Source organism: Mya arenaria, chromosome 7 (assembly GCF_026914265.1).
Source record: "Mya arenaria isolate MELC-2E11 chromosome 7, ASM2691426v1".
NCBI lineage: Eukaryota > Metazoa > Mollusca > Bivalvia > Myida > Myidae > Mya > Mya arenaria.
This window is the reverse complement of record NC_069128.1, coordinates 15,718,742-15,743,731: the sequence shown is the minus strand read 5'-3', so window position 1 is coordinate 15,743,731 and position 24,990 is coordinate 15,718,742. Positions and strand designations below refer to the sequence as shown.

The window sequence follows — 24,990 nt, the reverse complement described above, 5'->3', positions numbered from 1 at the left end:
CAAGTTCCCTCGTACTTTATTCATAGTTAACAATATGTAACATAGATTTCTTCTAAATGAATAAGAAAATCACTTTCAATTTCCCTCTTGCTTTATTTAAAGTTAACAATAGATTTCTTTAACATTTCTGTGTTCTAAATGAATTAGAAAATCACAAACAAGTTCCCTCTTGAAATATTCAAAGTATACATAGATTTCTTCAACATTTCTGTGTTCTAAATGAATTAGAAAATCACAAACAAGTTCTCTCTTGAAATATTCAAAGTATACATAGATTTCTTCAACATTTCTGTGTTCTAAATGAATTAGAAAATCACATTTCATAATAACAATCACTTTTGAAACATGACCATTTAAAACAACAGTTCACATTTACATAGCTGAATCTGTATCACACTTGTACGTAAAATAATCACAAAGTTCCCAAACTGTACAATATTTCTTCAAAAGAAAATTTAAAGCAATATATTAACACATAATAACATCCTAGTCATTTTAAATGAACAAAAAACAAAAAACATGAAAAAAGGTTATAAATTAACAAATACCTAACAACATATTCAAACAATACCTTATAAGGTAGAAATAAAACTTAACTCCACAGGTTTTGCCATTTATAAGAACACATAAATCTGACTGCATGACTACCGGGACATAGGCCAAACGAAAATGATGTTATGGTTCCAGTTACTCGACCGACCCTATTTTAAATTGAAAATGATATTATGGCTCCAGTTACTCAACCGAACCCATTTTAAATCGAAAATAATATTACGGTTCAAGTAACTCAACCGAACCTATATTAAATTCAAACACTTAATATTAATGAACTAATAAATAATAAGAAAAAAACAAAACATATATAATATATATACATACCGTATATATATTATTTTTATTATTGTTGGAATTGTAAAACTAGTGGAACGTTGATTTGTACAAACTTGATACAGTTTACTTGTATTGTGTCGGTTTCTTGGCAACATTAATGACAGAATGTGTATGTATGTAAACAAATTAAAAGAATATACATACTTTGTACACAATAAAACAAAACAAAAAGAAAAAATGAAAAGAAATTCCAATATGAAATGTTTCCCCTACCTACTTAGCTTGTTTTTGATCATGTAACAGGAATCACAAAATCAGTTTTGTTTGGCTTAAACAAACAATTCTTGCAAGCAAAACCATTTTTCTGCGCACAAAAAAGTAACAACAAAATTTTGCCAGAAAATTATATACAAGAAGCAAGAGGCCTGTCTGTTTTTTCTTATTCAATCATGGGCAATACCAGGTAAATCAAAATCAAATAACAAATTTAGCTGAAGTTATGCGACTTAATTATAGTGAGTCTGATCGAGTCCCAAGTTTCATTTTTATACTTGTAGTGGAGGGGGGGAACTTAATATGTTGTTGTTGTTGTTGAGTTTATAAAGGTCTGCCTGCGCCCTATAATGGCTGCATTATGGCTTGACCCCCTCACATCCCTTAGTGTGACTTTTGAAAATTTTGAAAGCCAAAGGGGGAGTTTTACTCCCATCGGTTGATGGGATATTCGCCAAAGGAGTAATTTTGTACCCAAAATGCTGCGAAACCTGCGATGAATGACATCTAGAGTGGTCCCACAGCTCTGACTATTTGGTATGGTTTCATTTCTCTAGTGGCAATTAATTTGATTTTACATTGTATCTTAAAAAAACATTTACGTGTAAGAATGGTAGTTTTTAAAACTTAGAACTTTATACGTTTATTTCTACCATTCTTAAAATGAATGTAAACAATAGTATATAATTGACGTATTGTGTACTTTTGTTTGATAAAATATGTTTAAACCAAGCTAGGGTCGACATTTAAGTATGCTCATGTCAGCAATAAGATGACTAGGATAAAATTTGCTCTGACAATACAAAATTTTTCTCTTAAACAAAACATAAACAAGGTAATAAAATCATATTGGTAACAGAATAACAGGATTTCTTTTTATCACATTTCTTTAAAATAATAGTATGTCTGTAAACTGAGATACGTTAAACATAGAGTTCAGAAAGGAGTACTTGTACTGTTTTTGAGAGTGTTTTCCTTTCATCTCAACAATAACTCCCTTATTAAATGTACAGCAGAAAAACAAGTAGGCAGAGTTTAACTGTTCAATAACCAGAATGAGGATAAATCATAATGCTATTGGCGCTGTACTGCATGCTAGTTATTGAACAGTGTCCTTGACAACGAATTGGTTCAAAACAGTTACCTCACCCGACTTCTCTTATGTATGATATTAAACAGTCAAAATGAAGGACAGTTGCATGATTTCAAATAGCGGGGAATTAACTATTACTAGTACTGTACAAAACATGTCATTTAAATAAATGATCAGATAAGTTTAAGATCATCTTTTTTTTACATGTTCCAATAAACCATAGAAACATTACTAAGCTACTGAAGCTTTTCTTTTTCTGAAAAGAAATATATCTGAACAAAATGCACCAAGCAAGCATATTGTTTATTCAAATTCTACATGATGATAATGTTCCTAAATAAGGCCAAAAATTAATGAAAGTTTTGTTTTGTGTTACCTAACCAAACAGGATTAATTCCATCAACCCATTTTTTTTTTATATTTAAAAATCTTTCTTTTATAAAGATGTATGAAAATGGTCCTAAGAAAATGCATTTTTTAAACCCAATATTAATTTTAATAGGTTCTCAAATGCATATTATAAGAACAACTGTTTGCCATGCAAAAATAAAAAATAAATGATTTCAGGCCATAACCAGAAACAAAGTTATATCTTTTTTAGGTTTAAGTACCACACTGCTAAAATTATATGGTCAAAGTAGACCCAATACACGATAGAGAAATAAATTAAAATAAATAAAATGCAAAATGGAATGTTACAACAAAACATGATAAGTAAAAAACCATGAAAAACTTAATGACATAAATATTTTCATTAAAAATATTTCTCAGTTCCCATCTAGCGAAGCATATCGAAATATCTTTCTACACCAAAGCACATAGTTTAATCATTAGGATGACGATAATATTTAAGTGACTCAAGTATTTTCAATACTTTTTGACGTCTTCATAAAAAAAATACACATAAATACCGCAGAACAATGATTATAACATCATAAATTGTTTGTAAATTTCTTGAATATACAGAAGAATGAATCACAAAAAAACAAGATTGCAAAAATAGTGATTTGTAACAGTAGCATAATCAAATTTTAAAATACAACTCTTAATACTTTTTTACATAATAAAAAAATGCTTCTTTAACATGATAAATGCATGAAATCATAACAAATCAAATGATTTCAATTTTCAAAAAAATATTTGAAATATTCACATTAAACTGTGAACTATAAAGGCTAATTTGATTCACAGCAAGTATTTTTTTATAGGCACTTTTTTGCACTTAAAATCAGAAAACTTATTCGCTTTTATCATCGAATTAATACAAAAAAAATCATAGGGCTAACTATGGTGCAAGCTTTTAAAGATTTTTTCATCCCTTTGTTGTCTGATTTTTTTATCTAAAAAAAGGATTGACAGCAACTTGTTTTTGCTTGACCTCGATGATAGCTGGTTGTTTTGTAGAATCATGGACCAGTCTGATTCCTGAGAAGACACAGAACGCTACAAAAAGAGCGGGTCTTACAATCAAACTTGACTGATAAAAAAAAATCACAATCAATGAATTGATATATGTAAAATGAATTGGTATAAAATAACCTAAATTTGTTCCTCAACATTTAAACCATTGGATTTGAAATAATCATCTAGGATGTCAACGAACACTTTTGAAGCATCACAGAATGATTCAATATCGGACATAAGGCTGTCCAGGAATGATTGTTTGTCCGTCTGTTCCCTGTTGGGGGATGGATCCAGCAGGGGCAGAAATGTACTTCTGTACGGGAGGGCCTTTACCGCCACCTGAGAATATATGCAAAAAGAAGGAATTGAAAATCGGACACAATTGTGTATTATCGAAAACAATCGAGACTTAAATGTGACCTGAACATGTATGCACAAAGTAGGGATTGAAAATCGGTAAAAAACACCATTAATAATCGAAATCAATCGTGGCCTTTACTGTGACCTGAAAATGTTTCCACTTAGTACCGTAGGGATTGAAAATCATAAAAAACCCATAACTGATTGTCAAAAACAATTGGGGCCTTTAATGTGACCTGAAAATGTTTTCACTCAGTAGGGATTGAAAATCGGAAAAAAATATAATTGATAATCAAAAAGAAATTGGGGCCTTAAGTGTGACCTTAAAATCTTGTTCAAAGTAGGGATTAAGAATCGGACGAAAAACACAAAGGATTATCAAAATTAATCAGGGCTGTTTGCATCAATAAGAAACTGATTCGTTTTAAACTGCAAATACAAAATTTATATATGTAACTGTATTAAAAAAATACATTTCAGATAATCGGGTTTGACAGGACTAGCCCAATTGGTATGTATAACTCGACAGAGGGCTTTTTGTGACAATGTTTTAGTTGAGTAAAGGTATAAAACTTCTATTGGAAATGTCTGAGTATAGATTCTTACAATACTTTTTCAGTTGTCAATTATTTTCTCCATGTACTTACAGCAAACACTCCCCTGACCACCCAACCATGGAAAGGTTTCAGGGATGTGGAATAGGCATTTGTGGCTGCAACGCTCAGGTTCTCTTCCCCTTGTCGGATCTCGTTCAGAAAACCAGATATGAATTCTAGGCTTCTGTAAATATAAAACACAATTTTAGTAAGGGGACAGATAAAACAGCAGCTAACAACAATACTTTTTAAGAGTAGAGCCACTGAGGCTAATGAGGCTTATGGAAGTACCTTTAAAGCCTGAGAAGAGTCATTAAGGCTAGCAGTACCTTCTAAGCCAGAGTAGAACAATAAGAGGTTAGTACCTTTTTAAGCCAGAGTAGAGCCACACTGAGGCTAATGACAGTACCTTTTTAAAACAGAGTAGAGCCACTAAGGTTAATGACAGTACCTTTTTAAGCCAGAGTAGAGCCACACTGAGGCTAATGACAGTACCTTTTTAAAACAGAGTAGAGCCACTAAGGTTAATGACAGTACCTTTTTAAGCCAGAGTAGAGCCACACTGAGGCTAATGACAGTACCTTTTTAAAACAGAGTAGAGCCACTAAGGTTAATGACAGTACCTTTTTAAGCCAGAGTAGAGCCACACTGAGGCTAATGACAGTACCTTTTTAAGCCAGAGTAGAGCCACTAAGGTTAATGACAGTAATTTTTAAGCCAGAGTAGAGCCACTGAGGCTAATGAGGCTTATGGAAGTACCTTTAAAGCCTGAGAAGAGTCATTAAGGCTAGCAGTACCTTCTAAGCCAGAGTAGAGCCACTGAGGCTAATGACAGTACATTTTAAGCCAGAGTAGAGCCACACTGAGGCTAATGACAGTACCTTTTAAGCCAGAGTAGAGCCACACTGAGGCTAATGACAGTACCTTTTAAGCCAGAGTAGAGCCACACTGAGGCTAATGACAGTACATTTTAAGCCAGAGTAGAGCCACACTGAGGCTAATGACAGTACCTTTTAAGCCAGAGTAGAGCCACTAAGGTTAATGACAGTACCTTTTAAGCCAGAGTAGAGCCACTGAGGCTAATGACAGTACCTTTTAAGCCAGAGTAGAGCCACTAAGGTTAATGACAGTACCTTTTTAAGCCAGAGTAGAGCCACTGAGGCTAATGACAGTACTTTTTAAGCCAGAGTAGAGACATTTGGGCTGATGGCAGTACATTTTATGTCAGTGTATAGCCATTGGGGCTAATGACAGTACCTTTTAAGCCAGAGTAGAGCCACTGAGGCTAATGACAGTACTTTTTAAGCCATAGTAGAGACGTTTGGGCTGATGGCAGTACATTTTAAGTCAGTGTAGAGACATTGAGGCTAATGACAGTACCTTTTAAGCCAGAGTAGAGCCACTGAGGCTAATGACAGTACCTTTTAAGCCAGAGTAGAGCCATTGATGCTGAAGATGGATTAAACTGTTGTTTCTTGGTGATCTCATGTTTCACAATGCGTTGAAGTGTGCTGAATTCTTCCGGATTTACTTGGTATTTGGTTTTCACTTTCTGAAATTGAAAATGAAAGCATTGAAGCAACAAGGCATTATTACAATGATAATCACTTGAGATTTTTAACACTAAAAGCAATTTTGTGGTCTTTGCTTTTCAGAAAAGGACACTTACTGGTTTCTACCAGGAAACTATATTGAGAGTGATTCATACCTGCTTTTCACTTTGATGAAGAAAAAAAAATAGTTTGAACTATAACAATGGCTCAAAGTATTGCATACACAATTGAATCTCAGGAAATTTATGCCATTGTTCATGAATGTTTTTTTAAGAAGAATAGTTTGATATTTTTTCTTAATAAAATCAGGTTAAATATGTCAAAAAGGGTAAAAGTTAGATACTAGAAAGCTATTAACTTTGTTAACAGCCATTGCAAAAAACTTTCACATGGTGTGTGAACCATTGACAATTTGGAAATACTGAAAATAGGGCGTTTTATTACTGAAATGCCATTTTCACATTATATTTAAAAAAGAAATATCTGAAATATTGGATTTAGTATTAAAACTGAAAACTTAACAATGCATGAAAGATATTTTATTATATAATGTTCCCTGTTTGGAGTTTAATACAAACTTTACGTACCACAATTTCTTTTATTACATTATTGTAATACAACTTAACTTGAAGCTATTTGCCCTACTAATTTAAAATAAAAATCAAATATTTTTTATGAAAATGAAAAAAAATATCACTTTTGGAAACAAAATGTGTCATGTAATAAAAGAAACCTACATTTATTGCCATTTTAAACATCATTTTCTGAAATTTGTTTCTGAAAAGTTATAAATGGCTTGCTTCATAAATTTTCCGTAAACTTGTTTCAAAAATGTTTGCATTAAATGCAAACTCATGTAAGATCTTGTACTTCCTTTTAATTGATGATGTCTAAAAATGTCTTACTTATGAATGCATTGTTTGCGATGTTCTTATTAAAATAGAACCATCAAGGTAATACATCTGCCTGGTGTAACCGAATCAATCCTATGACCTTCATGTTGCAATGCATCAGTTTGAAATGATAGGCTAGAGTAAAAGGAAAAATACTCTATTTCCTTCTTTATTTAATATTACTTAGCAATTGTTTACTATCACCCTTAAATTGCTCTGTCATTTAACTATGCTTGCCTTGACTATGCGTGTTTGTACTTTTTAAAAAGAATTTGTACATTATATCATTATTTTAATCAGATGTTATTATTACTGCTCACAACATTAAGTTTTGCTATATATTAAGCTCAATACATTAAACTACATTTTTGTACTCTTTGAAATGGTAAAAGATTGTTATTATGTATTTTCAAAAAATAAATGGCTTGGTGCACTGCAGTTGCAGGACCATTTATTTTGTGTAAGTACATACTTACATTTAAACAAGTTTTTAGTTGTCTATATTGTATTGTGTAAACTACCAGCTACTGTCAACATTTACTGCTTCACTTGATTAAAATAATTAACAACTAATTGCTGATTTACTGAAAGCATTGTATTGAAAAACTTGAAAAATACTTCTCATTGGACAAAATATAATGTTGACCACTGAATACAACATGCACAACTTTCCAAAAAACTTGTTAAAGTCTATAATTACATAACTGCAAACTCAAATCTTGATGTCATATACCAGTAAGTCTGTCAGTTTAAATAAGGCAAGATTTTTCTTAAACTAGATGATCATCCTGCCTGCCCCTCACTTAAAGCCTCAGTGATGATCATATGACTTTTTTTTGGTTTAGGTGAGAATTATAGAATAGAGAGCAGCGTAGCATTTCAGTTAAAAAAGGGGCATAACTCAAAACTGAAATTAATTCTTATAGCTTGAATTATAAGCCTTGTTATATGTTTAGATTTTGCCACTGGCAACATTTATACCAATTTTCATTTGAATATATTTTTCAGTTATGACTAGGGTTTAAAAAATTTGCATGCCAAAAACATATGACGCCAATTATGATGACACTGATGAAAACAACGTTTAGGCTGTGACAATACCTCAATAATTTTCCTTGGAAAAACAGACAGGCTTAAAAAATATTCTGCAATTAGGCCTTTAGGCAGTGTAGAATTAATGGTGTGTGAATGTTAAACATAAATTATAATATGAAGCAGAATATTAATTCTGTATGTTTTAATGCTGTTCTTTATAGAACTAGTTACTCCCCTGGCACCATTAGAAGTGGCCACATCAGGCACCCCCAGTTACTCCCCTTGTTACACCAGAAGAGGCCACATCAGGCCCCCCCCCCCCCCCCCCCCCCCAGTTACATCAGAATCGGCCACATCAGCCGCCCCAAGTTACTCCCCTTGTTACACCAGAAGAGGCCACATCAGGCCCCCCCCCAGTTACATCAGAATCGGCCACATCAGCCGCCCCAAGTTACTCCCCTTGTTACACCAGAAGAGGCCACATCAGGCCCCCCCCCAGTTACATCAGAATCGGCCACATCAGCCGCCCCAAGTTACTCCCCTTGTTACACCAGAAGAGGCCACATCAGGCCCCCCCCAGTTACTCCCCTTGTTACATCAGAAGTGGCCATATCAGCTGTCCCTAGTTACATCACTGCACAAGTGGCCACTTCGGCCGACACATCGGCTGCCCTTTGTTTCATTATCTTAGACTTAAGTAACACTTATCTCAGGAGTAAAAATGTATATTTGAAAGAAGGGTTTCAACTTCAGCTTTTCAAAGATACTTAACGCCATGTAACACATCTTTAGAATTAAACATACTCTGATATTTCCCTGGAAATCCATTTTCACCGGTGCAAAAGCTGTCGAGTTCAATTTATCTGAAAGTACAATGTACACATGAAAATGTTGCACAATGGATATGACAGGTGAATGGGTGCTCCCTGCTGTAAAACACAAATTTTCATATTTCCTTGCATTTATAACAAAACAACATGACGTTGTAGAGCTATGCCATTAAAATCAGGATGATAATTTCCAGTAAATTTCATCAACAAAGATCAAAGTGGGGATCAAAGTTAACTGGGAATATTGTTGAATTGATGTCACAATCTATGTGTTTATATGTAATGTTACAATTAGTGTACTTAGATAAATTGATACCTGATGAAAGTTTTATGGGAACATTTCATGATTTGCGAGTAAGGTAAATATTTTGTTACTGTGCCCATAAGAATATATCTGAGGATTATATATTTGATTAACCGGTGAATGAAATTGTGATTTTACAAACTAACAACAATTCCCTACTGCAAATTTGTTTTTATAGACATTAATGGTTAATATTGAGGTATTTAACATGTACATCTGTTTAGTAAATGGGGCCAGGGTCCTATGAATTATGAATCAAGGGCCATAACTCTACATTACTTTGTCTGACGAAAAAAAACAACTAACGTGCATAATCTCTATATTGCCCTCTTTCCACACACTAAGTTTCATTAACCTAGCTTTGATACTTTTTGAGTTATCACAGAAACGAGATTTTTGAGGACTGAAAGACAGACAGGCGGACTGGTCCACTCCAGTGAAACCGATAAGGGACTAAATAGCCACAAAATACTGGTACACTTAATTGTGCAAAAGGAGGTTTTGAAAAAGGTCAGTTTTTCATTAAATTTAATTTAATTTTGAAAAAAAGTACACAGTATAGAGAAAGGAAATACAATATCATAGTGCATGTAGAAAACCAGCAATGAAAAAAGTTTGACTTTCTGATTTGTTTAATTTACTAATATTATCCTTAAAAAGAACGTTATGCCTTCGCTAATGGGGCCCAATATCAACCCCATTTAAGGTAGGGGGAAAACAGCGGAAGCTCACCAAATACAGGCAGCACGTTTTTACAGGCCTCAAGAAATGGTTCCACGGGAATACCACCATCTGGCTGCAACCGGATATCAACCAAACTGCAAAATAATAATATTTACGTTCACACTTGATTTCCTGTACAATAAAATTGTCATTCGATCATTTTACATGAACCAGTCAACCTTTTGTGACCTCATTAAGATGAGTTTAGCAAGAAAGACCTGGGTCATGCATATATAAAACACAAATAAAAACCCCCCACAATAATTGCCTTTATAAACGCAAAAATCATTAAACCAAAATCATTATTATCACAGAAAATAATGTTAAAAAAAGGGGAAATGTAAATATAAGGACTGATTCTTATTTTTAAGATATAAAAATCGGCTGCGATTTTGCAAATTTTCCAAGAGACGCGCAAATCACAGCCTTGAGTTCATACTGCATGAATGTACTTAAAATAAAATAAATCCTTAAACAAGAGATGTTTGTCAAACATTATTCCCCCCTGAACACCATGTTGTCAGGAATATTTGGACAATTGAATGAAATATGCATGGACCGAAATGACAGCTGATTTGTCATTGACATTGGATGCCTTTGAGGCAGTTTTAAGATTATGACCATTCAAAGTGTGAGGATAGTAGGTACAGTTTTTAATATGTTCAGATGACGACTGATATTTGCAGATAAACATGTATCCTGTTAGAAGCAGGGAATAAGTAAAATATAATGACTGATATAAGTTGTGACCGTGACCTTTGCCTCTATAACCCCTAAAATCAATAGGGGTCATCTACTGGTCAGTCCCAGCCTCCATGTCAAGTTTGATGACCATAGGTCCAGGCATTGTTGAGTTATACCTTGGACAAGCTTGACAACCTTTTCCCATTAAAGGTCACTGTGACCTTGACCTTTGACCCAATGACCCCTTAAATCAATAGAGTTCATCTACTGGTCAGGCCCAACCTTCATGTCAAGTTTGCTGACCATAGGTCCAGGAACTGTTTAGTTATCACTCGGACAAGCTTTGGTCTACTGACAGATGGACCGACCGACAACCGACATGTGTAAAGCAATATAACCCCTCTTCTTGGAAGGGGGGCATAATAATTACACAGAATTAAAGATGCACTCTCACTTCTAAAAAAGATGAACAACAATTAATACAATTGTTTCAATTTACCAAAAAGGATGATTAAATATCAAAAACAATGGTTCTCATGAAGGATACCGTGTTTAATAATTAATTTGAAAGAAAGGTGCAGAAAACACGTTATTTCTACCTTATGAGATGATAGTTGATCAAAATCTTAAATCTTAAACTGAGACTCAAGACATCAGTGATAAATTGCCCAGCCTAAAATACAACCTATATATCAACTTGAACATTTGACATTACCAGATGACATATTTCCATCTTATCACATGACGTTCCTTATTCCCATTGTAATATTATCATTACATATTTTCTTATATTACATAAGACTTATCCAAGTTCTCACTGACGTTGTTTTATCCTACTTCTATTGTGTTCTGAAACTATTTTCTGAAAAATTAATAAAAGTTTTATGTTAACTTTAAAATATCTAATTATTAACCTCAAATATGTCAATGTTCACAGGTAGTCACTTCTTGTTGTAATTAATATTGTATGAATTCTGATTGGTTCCCTCATCGGGTGATAGTTTTGTAGCAAATATTTTCGTGCGAAAATTTTCATTTGATCTTTGTTTGTCATGCCTGTCAGTTGTCTTTTGAAATAAGTAGTAAACAAATAAAAAGTAATATCCTACATATATAATGTTTTCATAACTTAAAAGTAAACATCCTTATTATAGAACAGAGGCAAATGTTGTTTACAAACAAACAAGCAAAATATGCCCGTCAACACCAAGTTTGGTTATAACTGGTTGAACATTAGCTAATTAAGTATTGTTTTTTTTCCAATTCAAGGGTCATACATGTACATGTAACTCTGAAGTGACTAAGGCAATATGGCTAGTTATCAAACCTGGCCAAGATATTCTACCCATACAAACTCTGACCAAATTTGTTGATGATTGGACAAGGGATTTTAAAGTTATTGACCCAACAAGACTAATATCAGGTCATTTCTAAAACCCAAGGGTGATAATTATTGAGTGTCTGAAGCTAAATGGCTTGTCATCGAACTTGTCCCATACATTATGTCCATTCTCACTCTGACCAAATTTGGTGGTGATTGGACAAACTATTCTTAAACTATTGATCTTACAACATACTGAACATATAATGCATCCTGTTCTATGAACAGGCATATGAAAAGAAAGTCAACTTATTCAAAATAATTCAAAATATCATACCTAGTTGACATAACTGAAAAGAAGGTGGGAACCCTCAACTCCATAGGGTCCAAGAACACATCACAGTCACTTGTTGCATCATCTGTAAGGTCAGATTGTCTCTCATTTGATTTGCTAGTCAAAACTTTTAGACTGGTTTCACTTTTGCCATTGATTTTCACACCATTTTCAACCGATTGCACTGTGCCAGTCTCACTTATATTTTGTAATCTTGAATTTGTAGTCTGTGAATTTGTAGATTGGTTAGCAGTATATTGCAAATTTCCCTTAGAATAACCACCATCAAAACTTGAAGAATTTTGTGAGCTCTTGCTAACAGAAAAGTTACTATGTCTAACAGATGAATCGGAATATGCTCGATCTCTACCAGATGAGTCTGAATCGGAAAATGTTCGTGGACTGATCTTTGATGACGAGGGTGCGGAGTTTTGCCTGGTGGGTTGGGGAGTGGAGCTGGTACGAAGTGGTGGAATATTTTCTGCACTGGATATCGAGGGAGATCTAGAGGCTGACCTGAAAACAAAGAGTCATTCAGTCTTTGAAATTAGATTTTTGGCCAACAAGCCTAAATTAAAATAGGATTTTTGAAAATTCCAAAAAAGATATTAGAAAAAAAACACACAAGATAAAAAAGTAAAGAAATGGATCAACAAACAGTTCCAAGTTTTTAATTTTAATTTGAAAAAGTTACCACCTTAATATCAAACAATGGCGGCCTGTCTTTATGTTAAACAAGAGCAAATGCCATGGGCGTGGCTTGTTCGTGTTTTTTTTATGTTGAACAAGGGAAATAATAATAATATAAATAATTGAAGCCAGATTTATGGGCCTTGCAACATGTGTGTATTGTCTCTGAAAACATGTGTACCAAGTTGCATTTAAATATCTTGAAAGTTTTAGCCAAGGATAATTTTTTAGTACTGAGACAATGAGGCTGATGACACAAAGGTTATAACAATAGCTCAACTTTTTTCAAAGGAGATAATAATGAAAATGGCTTACTACCTTTCTTGTGAGTTCTGTCTGCTTGCGTTCTTGTGCTGAAACAAAATCAGTTCAGTTATGTTCTACGCTTAAATCATTAAGTATTTCAAAAGAATATGTCACACATAAAGAATGAAAATTGTCTCAAAGAAAGAACAAATATTACAGATGTAGGACAAAAATAGGACAAATATCTCATATGACAAAAATTGGTCAAGGATATAGGACAAAAACAGGTCACATTTAAAGGACAAATATGTCACAGATATAGGACAAAACTTGCCAGAGATAGAGGACAAAAACATATCACAGATATAGGACCAAAATGTGTCACAGATAGAGGACCAAAATATGTCACAGATATAGGACCAAAATATGTCACAGATATAGGACAACAATATGTCACAGATAGAGGACCAAAATATGTCACAGATATAGGACAACAATATGTCACAGATAGAGGACCAAAATGTGTCACAGATAGAGGACCAAAATGTGTCACAGATAGAGGACCAAAATATGTCACAGATAGAGGATCAAAATGTGTCACAGATATAGGACCCAAATATGTCACAGATAGAGGACCCAAATATGTCACAGATAGAGGACCAAAATATGTCACAGATATAGGACCAAAATATGTCACAGATAGAGGACCCAAATATGTCACAGATAGAGGACCCAAATATGTCACAGATAGAGGACCAAAATGTGTCACAGATAGAGGACCCAAATATGTCACAGATATAGGACCCAAATATGTCACAGATAGAGGACTCAAATATGTCACAGATAGAGGACCAAAATATGTCACAGATATAGGAACCAAATATGTCACAGATAGAGGACCAAAATATGTCACAGATAGAGGACCCAAATATGTCACAGATAGAGGACCAAAATATGTCACAGATATAGGAACCAAATATGTCACAGATAGAGGACCAAAATATGTCACAGATAGAGGACAAATATGTCACAGATAGAGGACAAAAATATGTCACAGATATAGGACCAAAATATGTCACAGATAGAGGACAACAATATGTCACAGATAGAGGACCAAAATATGTTCACAGATAGAGGACAAAAATATGTCACAGATAGAGGACAACAATATGTCACAGATATAGGACCAAAATATGTCACAGATATAGGACAACAATATGTCACAGATAGAGGACCACAATATGTCACAGATATAGGACAAATATGTCACAGATATAGGACAACAATATGTCACAGTAGAGGACCAAAATATGTCACAGATATAGGACCAAAATGTGTCACAGATAGAGGACCAAAATATGTCACAGATATAGGACCCAAATATGTCACAGATATAGGACCCAAATATGTCACAGATATAGGACCCAAATATGTCACAGATAGAGGACCAAAATGTGTCACAGATAGAGGACCAAAATATGTCACAGATAGAGGACAACAATATGTCACAGATATAGGTCAAAATATGTGACAGATAGAGGACCCAAATATGTCACAGATATAGGACCCAAATATGTCACAGATATAGGACCCAAATATGTCACAGATAGAGGACCAAAATGTGTCACAGATAGAGGACCAAAATATGTCACAGATAGAGGACAACAATATGTCACAGATATAGGTCAAAATATGTGACAGATAGAGGACCAAAATATGTCACAGATATAGGAACCAAATATGTCACAGATAGAGGACCAAAATATGTCACAGATAGAGGACAACAATATGTCACAGATAGAGGACCAAAATATGTCACAGATATAGGTCAAAATATGTCACAGATATAGGACAAAACTTGCCAGAGATAGAGGACAACAATATGTCACAGATAGAGGACCAAAATGTGTCACAGATAGAGGACCAAAATGTGTCACAGATAGAGGACCAAAATGTGTCACAGATAGAGGACCAAAATGTGTCACAGATAGAGGCACAAAATGTGTCACAGATATAAGACCAAAATATGTCACAGATAATGGACCAAAATATGTCACAGATAGAGGACCAAAATATGTCACAGATAGAGGACCAAAATGTGTCACAGATAGAGGACCAAAATATGTCACAGATATAGGACAAAACTTGCCAGAGATAGAGGACAACAATATGTCACAAATATAGGACCCAAATATGTCACAGATAGAGGACCCAAATATGTCACAGAAATAGGACCCAAATATGTCACAGATAGAGGACCAAAATATGTCACAGATAGAGGACCAAAATATGTCACAGATAGAGGACCCAAATATGTCACAGATAGAGGACCAAAATATGTCACAGATATAAGACCCAAATATGTCACAGATATAGGACCCAAATATGTCACAGATAGAGGACCCAAATATGTCACAGATAGAGGACCCAAATATGTCACAGATATAGGACCCAAATATGTCACAGATAGAGGACCAAAATATGTCACAGATAGAGGACAACAATATGTCACAGATATAGGTCAAAATATGTGACAGATAGAGGACCAAAATATGTCACAGATATAGGACCAAAATGTGTCACATATAGAGGACCAAAATATGTCACAGATATAGGACAACAAGGTTAGACAAAAATGGAGACATAAAATTGATGAAAATGTCAAAATGTCATGACTGTAACCCTAGTAAGCTTAGTACATCAAAGCTTTCAAAGAAATATTAATCCTTTCTGTCTCCAGCCAGTTCTTATAACACAGATAGTAAAAACTTCTAATGACTGAATTTATGAGCAGTATTAATGTCTAGAATTACTTCATAATTGACTTCCTTTCATTGTGTATCCACATTTATTAATACCCCCAAGAGATACCAATTTCAAAGAACTTGGTGACAATTGACCATTTATTACTTAGATTTAGTTCCACAATCACGTTTAATTTCAAATAATGTCTTTCCCTCGCTTTTCAGTTTGGTTTATTGCATGTAACATAAGATTCATCACAGAATATGTATTTAGCATAAAAATTAATAAACTATATATAGTAACTAATAAGCAATAAGATTTATTCCTTTGATTTTATGGACTCTTAAAATTTACATAATGTTGAAATGACAATTTACCATAAGATAGCAGCTAACAATTGGAACCATTGGAAGCTAAAAGGGAAATATCCAGCAATCAGACATTTGACTATAAACTTGTATAAAGATATTGGGAAAAAACATTAGAATAAAACCTACATTTAATTTTTCAGGCAATGAAATTGAAGACAAGCAAACATTGAGTACTTGGCTTAATAAAACATGAAAAATTGCAAAATTTCACGGGTGTTTAAAGGTCCGCCTTCTGTCACTCATTAAATACACAGTCCATGAATCAGATCTTGTGTTGATAATGTGTCAGCCCTCTCACTCTGTCCATTCTTAATCATTAAGTTTTTACTTCATCTAACCATTACTTAAACAAGTCCCTTTTTAGCCGACCCACAGAGTTTAAGGCCCCTGCAGCTATGTATTCCACATGTTAATAAGTCATATCAGGTACATATATAACTTTAATGCAAAACTCGATGAAAACCCCTACCCCTGGTTATTGCGAAAACCCCAACATGAAATATATATATATATATATATATTGTAAAATGAAGGTGTTTCCGCTCTTATGTCATACCACCATGAATCTCCAAATAAAAACACAGATAATTGGATAAAGAAAACTGAATTAAGTTTTTTTTCAGGATGCTAATACACAGATGGAATACCATGTCTATTTTGCCTTTAACTTCGCTTAAAAACACTCACATGGGTCAAGCTATAATGCAAATGGCGCTGACAGATCTTTATAAACCCTAAATCAACAACACACACATAGTCACAAGACACAAGTATAGGCTAGATATGTGTTTTCGCATTTAATCAATTAAAATCCAATTTTTCTAGTATAGCTCTTAGTTTAACATTATAATTATATAATTTACCAAGAAATGTAAAATCAAACTATTGTTACTAAGGACCTATTTCCTAGAATTTTTTCCATTTGTTTTAAAAAATCTATCTTGTTGCTACTTTATTGGCCAAATGCACTGCTATTTCTAAGCTGTTCTTGGATTTTTTTGTCTAAGGTATTAACAACATAGTTTTTCTCCCATATACTCATTCATCGTAGGTTTTGTTAAGAAGTCCACACGGCTATATATATGTTTACAAGATTGCATAACCTGTCATCAAGGTACCTTCTTTTTTGCGACTCTATGAAGTGGTGAGGGGGGTAGGGCTGCGTCTGTGATTGGCGAATGAGGTGCCTCGAAGTTGACAGAGGCAATCTGAACCAGCTCCATACACTCCTCAAGCGTCTTAATGAACATGTCGCATGTGGGGTGTATCAGGGACGAGGCATCATCAAACTTCTGGTTAACAAATAAGTCTCTCAGTGTGGTAATAATAATATAAAACTGTAGGACGTTACAAAAAGATATGTTTGTTTCTGGTTTCCACACTTATCCCTTTTTATTTGTCCGACCATAAGATATATACATGACAGTATTATACTGTGTATTAGACTCACTCTTTTGCCCCAGAATTCAAAGAAAACATGCGTCCTATCTATAGTACTAGGCTTAATGGGCCGTATGCATAAAGCTTCATAGTGAAAATTTTCAAATTTTAACAATGAATATTTTAAATACACTCTTATTTTTATCATATTTATTCTAGTACATTTATTATTTCGACCTTTTCTCTTGCCTTTTTTCAAATTTTGTTGATTTTTTTATTAAATTGAATTGTTTCACTAAAAATGGTTTTTGAATAAGCCCCTGATCAATATATTCAATGACCATTTCTGGCCGAATTTGCTTTAATAGAGAAATAAATGGAAGAAAATGTATTTATTAACATTTTAAGCTTCAAAGGGACGTAACTCCGATTGATGGATTTAGTTATATAGGCAGTGTAAAATCGGGTATTGTGTAAATGACATGGATTCTTGAATGAAAAGTGGCTCTGACTTACCTGAGAATCAGTCCCTTGGTCGACCACAGTGTGTTTAACCGAATGGATTTGCTGCATAAGGAGATCGCAGTACAGTCGTAACTCTGAGCGCTTCTTCTTTAATACGTCCTTGGAATTGTCCTCTATTAAATGGAAAAATTAAACCTGCCAATCTGACTTACTTGTTCTCTCAAAGTGCTTTGCATAGATTAGGTAAAAATAACCTCCAAACCTTTAAAGTCCAAAAACTAAATATAAATTTTTAAAACCAGTCAAACTATGTATACACTTAAAGTTAAGCAAGTTGATGTCTTCAATGTAAAGGCTTTTTTTTCATATAAGTTTTAGAAGTACCATACATACACCTAAGTATCAATAGAAAGAATTTCTGAATATTCGAATATCAAATTTGCCATTCCTTGGCATCCTTAGATCATTGTCAAAAGTTTGACGCTAAATTTCAGGGGCAAAATGACATGAATGTCAAGTTATATCCCACCAATTACACTAATGCAATATAATAGGTTATTAGTACTGCGTTTTGATCCGGGAGGTTGTATTTGACTCGAGTGGATTTTTGCAGAAATCCACAAGAGTCGAATACGACATTCCAGATCAAAACGCAGTACTAATAACCCTTTTATTATATACATTACTTGTAAGATCACTCAAAAGCCACATTATTTCATAATAAATGTCATTTTATCGACGCACAATTTTGTTTTATGACGTCATTTTAACATCGCGCAACGATACTTGCTATGACGTGACGTCACAAGAGTGGAATACGGCCGTATCGCACTGTAGTGGAATACGGACTACAGTATTTTGCGATATGTATTGAGTGTGGATTTATGATGGGTATATAATGTATATAATAAAAGAAAATATGTAATAGTTGTATTACTCGTCAACGTCATATGAAATAAACAAAAGGAAAATATAAATGAAAATAAAAATCTGTGAATATAAAGCTCATACCAGGTTCCTCATTCGCCTTTCCCATTGAAGCTTTGGTGGATCCCATTGCCACCAGCCATTGTTGTCGCTCTTTCGGGTTGGAAGCTTTCAAGTAGAAATGTTGCTCCCCAGGAATGATCAGGTCAAGCCGCGTGTGGTCCGTTGCATGAACTAAAAATGTTATGAGAGTTAAGGAATACAACTAACTATATATGTTTCAAAAGAGGTGTCAAATATTCCTTTTTGTAGATCACCTGATGCTGCAATTAACAATGCATAGTTTCACCTGGATAGTTTAGCACCAAGTTCAAAACAATAAAAATGCATTAACAAACTACATGTATACGGAAAGTCTTTCATCAATTTAGTTTTAATACTCATGCTAAAAAGGTTATCGCTAGAAGGCCTTTGAGGCCCCTGAACCAATAATGCACCTATCAATGTTTTACTCCATCTGGGAAGGCGAATGACTCTCCCAATCATTAGCACAAGCCTGTAAGCCTGTTACCATTCATTGGTAATATATAAGTTGGGCTTTTTTCAAAATTGATTCAACAGTCTTAATTTGATGACATAGTTATTTAGGCCAATACACACCGTTTTCTTTAATAATAAAAACATAAACTGTTGAAAAAAAACACAGAACAGAATACACAAGTTATAAAAAAAAAGAAAGCATCCACTAAGAATTTTTATTTGTATCCTAGTCATTCCATTATATTTAAAGGCATTGCTACTGCTAGGATAGAAAATTCTAACACACTTTGAATCAGATGATAATATACTATGTTTTTTATGCATTTCAAGTTCATCAAATCATGTAAACTAAACATTCATTTACCTGCAATGTCACAGACGGACATTTTAACAGAGCCTTTACAGCCAGTGTTAACATCGTCCTCTGATTTGTAATACGACAAAATGCCATTATCCAGAACAAACCATCTCTCCTGCCAACCTGAAGATAAAGATAATGTTTGTATTTTTCAATGGCAACAAATGAAGATACACTTTTAAAATCAGCTATATAGTGATTTGGAACAATTAAGCCTTTCTGGGTGATAATAATTTTAATTGTTTAAATAAAATAGAGTGCTCTCATTTCTTATCCCTATCAGTACTAAATTAAGTTGTTCTGTTATGCATAATGCTAAAGTATCAACACTTAAGATTATAATGTTTCAACAATGTAAATAAAAACAATATAATTGGCAATAAACATAGTATATAAACCAAAAGCACAAAATCATTCAGTAAAATGAACAGTATTACATAGCTGGCCCGACCGGACCCATTCCGGACCAACGGAAATTTCCGGACCAGTCTGGAAATTGTTCAAAAGGGTTGGGTATAAAAGACTGGCTGGACCAGACCAATTTCGGACCAACAGAAATTTCTGTACCGGTCCGAAAATTGTTCGGAAGTCTTCAGAATTTCGTTTGGGTATAAAAGACTGGCGGAACCAGACCATTTCCGTTCCAATCATAATAATTACAACAAACAACAATTAACAGCTTATTAAATATTAGTATTAAATATATAACACATAAGTTACATATAATACCTGATAATGTTTGGATCGACTACGTGTGAACAATATACTGTGTTGTACACATTAAAAAGAAACCCATACAGAGAAAGGTACATCAAAAATAGCTCAAATTAATCAGGGACCAAATTATTCACATTCATTAGTCAATGTGAAACGGACGACATTTAATTGTTGCACAATGTTAAAAGGTATTGTTTACAAATTGTATTGAAACTATAAATCCAATTCACTATGCAATACATATTTTCATATTTCAAAACACCTTACAGATCGACCAGACTTTTATACCGGATTGTCTTTTCCGGATCGGTACAGAGATTTTTGTTGGTCCGGAATTATTCCGATCTGGCCAGTCTTTTATACCCAACCTATTACATGCCTCTGCTTTGAACAACCATTAACAGCTAGGATTTTTTTTTTTTAAATAATTTGGTAAGGGTTACATCCTTTCTAAAAACAGGTGGGTAAGTAATATTCTGTATAAAGCTTTACAGGTTTTAAACTACATATTAAAACACACACTCTTAAAAAAGAAAACTATTTTTCTGATTTTTTTTATTTTGACTGACTATAAAATGCTAGGGTTGGCGCCTATTTCGTAGGTAAGGTTGGGTAACCTGAACCAAATGTATTTATTTTAGGCCTTACTATTAAATGTATCATTTTCCATGTAAGATATAAAAAAAAACACACTTGCATGTGCATGACTTGTATACACAAGAAAAAACATGATCCCAATTTTGGACAGATGCACATTATTTGTTACAGCAAAATGCAACAAATGTTGTCTTTATATGTATGTCATATCAACAATAATACCTAATTGAATCAATATAAACCAAACGAGATTCAATGAAATGCAACAATAAACACCATCTGTTTCGTGTCACCAACGAAAACAAACAGGAAGTGATTCCAGAAATTTTGACAAGGAAATTTAGAAGCAAAATTCTAATTTACTGAATAATTTAAAACCATGACATACATCTAAAATGTTTATTTGGAATGTTATTAATCGTTTAAAAATGACAAACATAAATGCATGCTGTAAATACCACTGAAATAATTTGTCCATTTCCATAGAGTTCCGGCAATGTACATTTTCGATCAAAACGTCAACAAGATAGTACTGAATAAGTTTGGATTCTCGATGACAAATGTTTCTTCTTATTCATGTACCATTTAATCAACACACTAATAAAACTTTATTCTGTAATACCTTTAAACTATATTTAGTAGATTTTTATGCATTTAAAACGTACATATAAAGTAATAATTAAGCCACATATAATAAACATTAGTTAGAATTTATTCACCAAATATTAAATAAGCCAAGAACGAAACAAACAGCAAGATAAGTTTACATACTACCATTAATTTATTTCTTAGGAAGGAGTTGCTCCCCTTTTTGACGTTTATTTAATTTCTATGACAAAGATAGCCTGTGGCCAGTGCTCTATCTATGTGGTATAAATATTGTGTTGATAAATTACAATAATTCATAATATGCACACTACTTTTTGCATGTTAAGCTTGACACACTAGTATAAATTAGTCACTGTTCGCAGTCCCAATGAAAGAAACCAGGGGGTCCAACGTGAAATGTGTTCGCTGAATTTTAAGTGAGGGAAATTGTGTGAAGCCGAATAAAATGGTGGCGTTCAAAGTAATTTCGGTGTTTCAAGGATGTATAATTTTACCTGGTAAGTAAGTTATATCACCTTTCTCGCAATATAAATACGCCTACCCGGAGACCACATGTGTAAGCGTCTCTCGGTTTTTTAACCTATGTTTCTAGAGGCCTTTACAAAAAAGTTATTGAATGTATAAGCTGAACGATTGATTGTTGACAAAGTGAAAATAGAAAATTGCGTGACTTGAAACTGTGTTTTCGGTCCAAGTTTACCATTCTTGTACCTGTTTTAGCTATTTGTTATTGAATATTTGCATTATTTATCTTTTCGACCGCTACTGCACTTACATGGGTATATATGGCCGATTTTTTCATGTTTAAACACCTTTTATGTTGGGCGACGAATGCAGATTTTGTGTGAAGCAGAATCATAATAAGCGTGCTTTAAAGCTGCATTTTCACAGATTAAACGGTTTGACAACTTTTTAATTTAATTTAATTAATTTTTTTAATTTAAGTCTTGGAACGAGCCATTTTTGCGAAAATCTATGGAAACCCGCTATATAAGACTGCCGACAAAAAATATATATTTAAATTCAAAAATTTATGTTTTATGCATTTTTTTTAAATCGTTAGTAACGGTTTAAGCTATAAAACATTAATTTTCGAACAGAAATATGAAAATCTGCGATCCGATCTTTTATCAGCATTCTTTTATCATTGGTTTGCAGATATTTACGCAAAAATGTTCTCTTTCCAAGACAAAAAATAAAAAAGTTATAAAAATGGTAAATCTGTAAGGGGGCAGCTTTAAAGTGATATTGCTAATGGGTTATACATTGGCGTGAAATTCCACTATCTATAATCCTGCATTGATAAGAATACCATATACTTTTAACAAATTATCTTAGACAAGGTTAGACAACATAAATATCAGTACATTTCAGTGAAAGTAAGCCATTGTGCTTTATTATTATATCATTTAGCGTTGTACCCAAAGATCCATTGCAAGACAACTGCCGAGGTTGGTGGGGTTGGGTATGGGTATGGATAGACTTTAACTGCTTTAAAACGTATTTTCGTTGGTAAGATAAAATCATACTGATTATATTGCATTCATTGTATTTGCCGTATTCCGGGACGTTCGTGTTACATCAAGAGTTCTTACATTTGTTTACCGAGTAATAATTTGATTTCCGAGTTCATATAGATGAATTGCTGGAATACTATACAAGTAATTTTGCATAACAAATACACGGTACGTTCATATTTCCTTTTTTTATAATTGTTAACATGTGTTACAGCTCATGTCTTAATTAAAATTTTATTAACACATGTATACTCTGATTCTGCTTCACACAAAATCTGCATTCGTCGCCCAACATAAAAGGTGTTTAAACATGAAAAAATCGGCCGTATATACCCATGTAAGTGCAGCAGCGGTCGAAAAGATAAATAATGCAAATATTCAATAACAAATACCTAAAGCAGGTACAAGAATGGTAAACTTGGGCGAAAACACAGTTTCAAGTCACGCAATTTTCTATTTTCACTTTGTAAACAATCAATCGTTCAGCTTATACATTCAATAACTTTTTTGTAAAGGCCTCTAGAAACATAGGTTAAAAAACCGAGAGACGCTTACACGTGTGGTCTCCGGGTAGGCCTATTTATATTGCGAGAAAGGTGATATAACTTAATTACCAGGTAAAATTATACATCCTTGAAACACCAAAATTACTTTCAACACCACCATTTTATTCGGCTTCACACAATTTCCCTCACTTAAGTTTCGGCGAACACATTTCACGTTGGACCCCTGAAAACTATGCATGCATGTAACCTGCACTTAATAGTTATTGTGTATAATTGCAATAATTTGGGTAGTTCGGCAGTAACTATATTACTTATTTGGATTGGCAGAGGCGATGGATTGCCAACTGACATTGTCACCCTTAGGTGTACTTGGCTATGTATGAAGAGCAATTCATCTACTTTTTGACTCTATAGGTTCTCTTTCATATACATTTTGTATATTAATATTGTAATTAAATCAAAATTTAATTTGAAATTGATCATTCTGATTCTTCAATGCCTATATCTGATGTTCACTCAGTGTTCAGTGGCTCATTTCAATAAAGGATTTCAATTGTAACTTCATTTACCTCAAGTCTTTATAAAAAATAGCAACACATTGATTATCTTTATTTCATGATTTCCTATATTTTCATTACTGGCTAAAGCTCTATTTACACAAATATGTAGGAAAATAACGAAAATATGACACTAGGATCATTTTGATTTAGGACTTAAATCAACCAAGATCTTTTTTTAAAAAAATGGCCCCATGAGTCTCAAGCATACCAAAAGCAAATTTAATTTTTATTTTTGTTACCAATAATATTGCTTGATAAAATGACAAACCTGGACCTTATGTGTAACCCTTGCATCATGTGTACTAAGTTTTGCAAGCCTTGAACAGTTTATTGTTATGGAGAAGATTTAAGATTTTGCACATCAAACACATTGACGACATCAAGGTCACCACTATACACAGGCAACTTTGAAGACATTTTTCATTTCAAGCTTTTTATTTTCCCTTAACTTATTCTTTGATCACATCTTTTCCAAAGATGTATACCAGATGAAGTCATTTCTGATGCCTTAAGTTGATCAACCAGCAG

The 24,990-nt window shown here is 33.5% G+C and overlaps 1 protein-coding gene across 3 annotated transcripts; it reads right to left on the bottom strand.

Annotated features, from left to right (window-relative positions):
• Nucleotides 1–21,842, bottom strand: LOC128240910 (pleckstrin homology domain-containing family A member 8-like). 3 transcript variants are annotated; one of them, XM_052957899.1, is made up of 12 exons: nt 21,729–21,842; nt 19,963–20,079; nt 19,143–19,292; nt 18,183–18,304; nt 17,405–17,578; nt 13,243–13,277; nt 12,238–12,750; nt 9,905–9,990; nt 8,843–8,901; nt 5,979–6,109; nt 4,609–4,741; nt 1–3,940 (listed from the first exon to the last, which is right to left on the bottom strand). In XM_052957899.1, the coding sequence occupies exons 1-12, from the start codon at nt 21,772–21,774 to the stop codon at nt 3,737–3,739; spliced, it is 1,770 nt and encodes a 589-aa protein (XP_052813859.1). In that variant the 5' UTR covers nt 21,775–21,842; the 3' UTR covers nt 1–3,736. The 3 variants fall into 3 exon arrangements, with proteins under 3 accessions (XP_052813859.1, XP_052813860.1, XP_052813861.1); XM_052957900.1 differs by having other exon boundaries at nt 17,405–17,575; XM_052957901.1 differs by lacking the exon at nt 17,405–17,578.
• Between the last annotated feature and the right edge of the window lie 3,148 nt (nt 21,843–24,990).

Coding starts and splice junctions, on each gene's coding strand:
- LOC128240910 (XM_052957899.1), bottom strand. CDS start 21,774: ATGTACATTGCCGGAACTCTATGGAAATGGACAAATTATTTCAGTG. Junction 20,080..21,728: donor ATGGACAAATTATTTCAGTG/GTATTTACAGCA, acceptor CTTTATCTTCAG/GTTGGCAGGAGAGATGGTTT. Junction 6,110..8,842: donor ATTTCCAGGGAAATATCAGA/GTATGTTTAATT, acceptor TTTCAATTTCAG/AAAGTGAAAACCAAATACCA.